A 7,592-nucleotide genomic window follows, 5' to 3' on the forward strand; every position below is an offset into this window, starting at 1 on the left:
ATTACAAAAAAAAAAAAAAAAAAGTATACAATATTTTTTATTATGTGTACATTTATAATATAACAAAAATATAAAATTATAATACATATATATATATATATATATATATATATATATATATATATATATATAAAATATATAAGTATATAAAAAATTAAATTAAAACCTACTTTAAATTATATATATATATATATATATATATATATTATATTATACTTGAGTGTGTAAAAATTATTACTTACATATTAGTATTGAAGCCTTAAAAAAAGTAAATAAAGAAAAAAATAAAAACTTATATGCGTTATATGAATAAGCTACAAACCTAAAAAAATAAGAGTATCTATACTACACGTATATTTGTTTGTATATATTAAACAGTAGTATATATATATATATATATATATAAATAGTGATAATATATTTTTTATACATTTTGGTGTGTAATATTTTTATTTCCTTAAAAATATAATACATATGATTATTTTTGTTCTAATATTTCAAAAACACATAATACATTTTTATTAGGCATTATTTATCTAGGTGACTAATACATATAAAATAAAGCATATATATCTTTTATATATATATATATATACATGTATTTATATATTTTATTATTATTATTTTTTTTTTTTTACTATATTCTTTTAATATTGTACTATTTTTTTCCTTGTATCTTTTATATATTTATTATTATAATTTTATTTTAGTACGTTTTCTAGTATTTTATATTTAGCATAAGAACATAAATATATAATATCTTTTTTTAGCTTATATTTTAATTTTTTATTATAATTTAAATATGATAATAGTTGTATTTAATAATTATGTGTAAAAAAAAAAAAAAAAAATTATTTTATATATATACATATATATATATTTTATCCTATGAAATTGTTCTATTTTCACCTAAATAGTGCTTTATATAAGTATATTCGTCTTAATATAACCTTAATAATATTCTTACATAGTTAGAAAAAAAAAATTAAAAAAAAAAAAAAAAAAAAAAAAGAGAAACAATAAATATAAATATAAATAAAGTTATATATATATATATATATATATATATATATATATATATATGTATTTGTATTTTTATATATTTGTATATTTTTTCTTTTTATTTTCCATTTCCTTTTCCTTGCTTTTTTTTTTTTGCTTACTTTTTTAAAAGCATAAAGTAGTTTATAAGAATATATAATTTGTGCATATTAATAATTAGATAGATACATATTTAATACTTAAAATTTTATGATAATATATATATATATATATATATATATATATATATATATAATACATATATATATGTATAGAAAATATTTATATGATTTCATAAATAGTTGTGTAATATATAATTATAACACAGTTGATACATTATTTTGAAGTATATAAAAAAACGTATCGACATATTACGAGTAAAATATTTATTATTATATTACCTAGTGCATACATATAATTATTTTATTTATATATATACGATTATATTGATTTATTCTAATCAAAAAATATTACATATTTATAGTACAACAATTTTTTCCTACAAAATAAAATATATATATATATATATATATATTTTTTCTTTTTCTGAAAAGAAAGTATGCTTTATTATTCCTTTTCATAAAATGATAGACAAAAATATTGATGAAAGTAATTCTAATAATTCCTTGGCTAGACAAAAGAGTATATCATATATACGTAAAGAGATTAAAGATATTATGCACCCTTCAAATATATATCCAGGCAATTCTATCCCCTGTGAAAAAATTAATGATGAATATTCTTTAGTCCGTACCATGGATCGAACTAAGGGTTCTATTAAAAATGGTTCTTCTCATATTGAGATGCATGAAGAGCGTTATATAATGGCTTGCTTAAATGAAAATATGGATGAAGAATCTAAGAAAAAAATGAATATTTATAAGAATAATTATATTAATATAGAAGGAGAAAAGATATACCAAAAATGTAGTGTAGAAGGATATAATAACTTATATAATAAAGAAAGTAATGTTCAAGAAAATATGGGAATACATCAATTACAATATGATGATGATAATAATAATAAAAATGATAATTCTATCATTAGAGAATATCATATTGTAAATGATAAGATAAACAGTAATCCTATGAGTATGAACAATCAAGAGGAATTTTTAAGAAATATTAATGAAGAATTAGAACAATTAAATGATACTAACAAAAATACAAAATACAATGAAAAATTTTCAGCAGAAAATTTTTTCTCATTAATACAGACTTTTAAAAATAACATACGTAAGGATAAAATCTTGAATGCATATAATGAAAAAATAGATAAAGATAATGAAAAATATTTAGATGACAATAGGAACATACAAAATAAATTAAAAATGAGAGAACAAAAATATATAGATAAAGAACAAGGTGGCATATATGATAATAACAACAACAATAATAATAATAATAATAATAATGATAATGTGGTAAAGACTAAAGGTTGTCGAACAAGAGGAAGAAGAAAAAGAAAAAATATGAATGAATCCAATAATAATATAAATAAACAATCAAGAATATACCAAGAAGATAATATAAGTTGCAGAAAAAATTATAATATAAATGAAAAAAATATTATGTTGAATGAGAAATATAATGAGAACTCATTTAATTGTGATATCAATAAAAATAATACAAATAATATAAATATATATAATTCTAATGCTAATAATTTTAAAAGTATAAAAAATGAAGGGAGGGAAGAAAAAAATAATAATATATTATCAAAAAAAAGAAAAATTATATCTTTTAATAATATTAATGTAGATGAAAATAATCCAATATTTAATTCATATGAAAATAATATATTGCTTAATAAAAATGTAGAAAAAGATAAAATCATAAATATACATCAGAATATTATATCACATAATGAAGAAGGAATAAATAAAACAAATAATCAATATATAAAAGAAGCTTGCTATAAAAGAAACAATAACACATATGTAAGTGAATATATAAGTAAAGAGGTTCTTTATAATTTTATTAAAAATATGAATAAAGTCTCTAAGAATGCGAAACAACTCGATTCTTCATGTAATGAAATGTTTGAAGGGGAAGAAATAAATGATATGTCCAAATGTAATAAAAGAAAAGTGTCAAAGAATAAAACAGATAATCAACATATAAAAAACAACAACAATAATAATAATAATAATAATAATAATAATAATAATAATATTAACAACAGTTGTGATAATAGTATATATAAGGATTCATTTCAATATTATTCATCTATATATGATAAGAACAAAAGAGCTTATACACAAAACGATGACAATACTACTATTTGTTCAAAAGAAAATCTTTTATTTTATCAACACAATAATGATAATAATTTAAAAAATATAAAAAATAATATATATAATTATGATGTAAATATTAATAATAGAAATATATATAACAATAAATATTATGAAAATTATAATTATATAAATACATGTAATAATATTATGAACACATATGGAAATAATGATATACATGAAGACAAAAATACACAATATAAGAAAAGAAAAGAATATATAAATAATTCTAATGCTACAGATAATAGTATGAATTCTTCTGTCTTTGATGCACATTTAAAATATATAATTAATAATTATATGAAAAAAAGTAGACATAATTTTAATTTTTTGAATGAAATTTTGGAAGATAATAAAAATAAAAAGACAATTACTAATAATGGAGAAAAAGAGCATAATCACAATGAAATTATAAATAATAATAATAATAATAATAATAATAATAACAATCCTTATAATAGTAATAGTTATAAAATATTCAATGGACCAACAACAGATAACAATATCATTTGTAATTTTATATCAAATATAAAATTAATGGAGAAGGAAAAAGAAAAAGAATGTGAAAGAGAATATAATAAGATTATGAATAATAATTCTAATGTAGGAACAAATAGTTTTAATGTAAACAATAATAGAAGCAGTAATAATAATTTGAATAAATCAGATATTGAGAAATATATTTATGATATTTTAAATAAATTTAATCATACACATTGTAATGAATTATATAAAGAAAATTATGTGTATGAAAAAGATTGTATACAAAATGATATGACAAAAAATGTAAAAGGATCTTATGATTCTTTATACTCCTTTTTAAATGATCCATCCAAAATGAATGAAACAGATAATAAAGAAATGTCACGTATAGTTTCGAGGTATTTAAATATTCGAGAAAATATAAAATTGAAAAGGTTATTAAGTAAATCAAATAGTGGTACAGATATAAATAATATTAGATATGATTTAGAAAATAAGGAAAAGGAATATATGCATAATGACTGTAACGATGTTATAGTAATGAATAAAATGATGAATATATTAAATTGTAATGAAAATGAACATAATAATATAAAAAATATATATAGTATACAAGATAATTTATATAATTTATATAATAATATTGATTATTTACATAATGATGATAATTATAATAAAATAACAGAATGTAATTTAAAGCATATGTATAATGAATATATTATTAATATGTATGGAAATCAAAAAAAAAATGATTATATTAAAATGATAGAAAATTCTTCCTTCGGACCTGCTGAATATGATAATAATTTCTCAAATTATAAACTATGTGAAGGAATTTTAAATAATTTTATTAATAATAAATCTATGCATTTAGATGAAAAAATTCAATTACAAGATATTATGGATATATTAGAAAAATATAATGATTATTTAAAATTAAGAAATTATATTATTCCAAAAAATATTTATATTAATTGGTGTGATAATAAAAATGATAATGTTGATTCATCTATTTATAATCCTAACACAAATTTTAACACATCTAAGCAGATCTCACAAAAAAATAATTCACATGAAATAAACATTCTAGAAAATATTAGAAACGATCATGTATTAAGAAATTATCTTTTGTATAATGAACCATTTTGTAATTATCACAAGTTACAAATAAAAAGGTTGAATTATTTATCATTAAACGATATTAATATAAAGACTGTGCGTGATTTGGATCTTGTTGGATGTAAAGATACAAACTGCTTTTTTTATGCATATCTGGTAACTGCTTGTAATGGTAGAAAATCCATCCATTTGAATAATAATTATATTAATTCTTCTAATATTGAAAGTGCTAACAGTCGTAAGGATGGTAATAATAATTTTAGTTGTGAGGAAATAAATGATAATTATTTGAAGAATAATAAATTAAATTATCAATTAAAAGATCAACTAAAAGATCAAATAAATGAACAAATAAAAGATCAATTCAAAGATCAATTCAAAGATCAATTAATTTGCCAATTAAATGACCAAGTAAAAGATAAATTACATGACCAAATGAATGACCAATTGAATGACCAATTAAATAATAAGGTTAATCATATAAATAAACAGAGTAATAACTATTATAATTCATTTAAGGGAACCATAGAAAAATTTACAAATGCAGAACAAGAAGAATGCTTACTAAAACAATGCATTAATTCGTTCAAATTTAAGAATAATAAAAATATGAAAACAAATGAAGTATTATTAGATGCTCAACAATCATTTAATGAGTCCAACAATTATTTAGAAAAACAAGCATCCTTATCAAATGATAAAGAATATAACAGTTGTTATATAAATACTCATAAAAACAAAAATACACCCATTAAAGATATCAGAAAAAACCGTAATGTTAATAATCAAACATTACATATTAAAAATAAGACAAGCAATCTTGAAATTAATAAACAAATAGAATGTATTAAAGAAAAACAAATTAAAAATATAGTAGAAATACTTAATCCATTAAATCTATTTAATGATTCAAGAATACCAAATGATTATATTAATCAAAAACAAATAAACAAAAATAAAAATAATTATTATAGAAGGGCTTCTAGCAATTTTGTAAATAATCATAACATTAGAAGAAGAAATATACTTCCTTTTCATATGAACAATCAAGAATTATCTAGAACATCAACTACAGCATCTGTAAGTATTAAAGAACGTATCCTACAAAATGTTCAAAACAATAAAAATAGTAGAATTTTGAATACACCAAATAAAAGAGAACATGATATACTTAGACAGGATCAATGGGAATATATAGAAAAAATTAAAGACTATCTATATGCTACATATTTAAAAGAACAGAATAATGAAAACAAAAATATTTTAAACGATTCATAAAAATTCAAGAAATACAAATGAAAAAGTAGGTTAAAATGATACATAAATCAATCAAAAGGTAAAACGATCGGATGATAAACAAATGACATGTTGTTACATCATAAAATCAATATATTATATAAAAAAAAAAAAAAAAAAAAAAAAAAAAATTAAAGTTATAACTTTTCTTTAACTTTTTTTTGAGTTCAAATTTTTTTTTATTACAATATATATATGTATATATTTAAAGAAATAATATCAACCATTTTGTTTTTATTTTTACCTTTTGAGTTACAATAATATGTATTTATTATATTTTATATATATATATATATATATATATATATATATATATATATTTATGTATATATTTCTTTCAATTTTTATAGAAAAAAAAATTAATTTTATACTTTTAAGAATGATATTATAATATTTAAAAAACATATAAAAAAATTAATTTAAGAACATTACAAAGTCTTAATATATATATATATATATATTATACTTATAAGCATCAATTGTTGTGCGTCAAAAAAGTTAATGATTATTATACACGTTATTATATATTTCTTAATATTAAATTGTTTTTAAAATGTTATAATATTATATACCTAATCGTGCACAATGATACATTTGTCAAGGGTAATTGAAAATTTTTCTACAAAATTATTCTATAAAAATGTAAAGATTTTATATTTTTTTATTTGTGTTTAGAAATATTTTATTCTATTTTTGTATAGTTAGGTCAATATAAAAAAGACACGTTTGAAACATAAAAAATGTAATTATGTAGAGCTTTTATGTATATACGAGTATTTTATTTTAATAAATAAATATATAGAATAATATATTCACAATATATATATATATATATATATATATATATTTATATGTATATATATTTATTTATTTACTTATTAGACCCTTACTTTCAGTAAGATATGCAATATAAATAAATTGGTACAATTATATATTAATTTATTTTTTTTATATTATATTACGTCTTACTATAATATGTGTTGCACATACTTTTTCTTCTTATTTTCTTTTAATATATATATATATATATATATATAATATGTTATTTGTAAATTTTATATGAGGTAAACTAGCTTAAATAACATATAAGAAAATAATTATAATTCTATATATTAAACAAAAGAAATGAAAAAATGTTATGTTTCATAAAATATATTTTTATATTATATAGAAAAGTGAAACACAAACATATATAAAATAAAACAAAATAAATATTATTTTATAGTTTATTTTGTTTATGGTGCATTTTATGTAAATATATTTATATTTTATTATTATTTATTATGTTTTTTCTTTTTCTGAATATATATAAATTTATAAAAGTGTATGTATTATAAAAAAAACAACATATAAATA

The 7,592-nt window shown here is 17.5% G+C and overlaps 1 protein-coding gene across 1 annotated transcript; it reads left to right on the forward strand.

Annotated features, from left to right (window-relative positions):
* Positions 1-1,625: 1,625 nt before the first annotated feature.
* PGSY75_1460500 (hypothetical protein) lies at positions 1,626-6,218 on the forward strand (the record flags this gene model as incomplete). Its single annotated transcript, XM_018788290.1, has 1 exon — positions 1,626-6,218. One exon carries the CDS (start codon positions 1,626-1,628, stop codon positions 6,216-6,218), a length of 4,593 nt encoding a protein of 1,530 aa, XP_018639662.1.
* Between the last annotated feature and the right edge of the window lie 1,374 nt (positions 6,219-7,592).

This window comes from Plasmodium gaboni, chromosome 14, assembly GCF_001602025.1.
Source record: "Plasmodium gaboni strain SY75 chromosome 14, whole genome shotgun sequence".
Taxonomy (NCBI): domain Eukaryota; phylum Apicomplexa; class Aconoidasida; order Haemosporida; family Plasmodiidae; genus Plasmodium; species Plasmodium gaboni.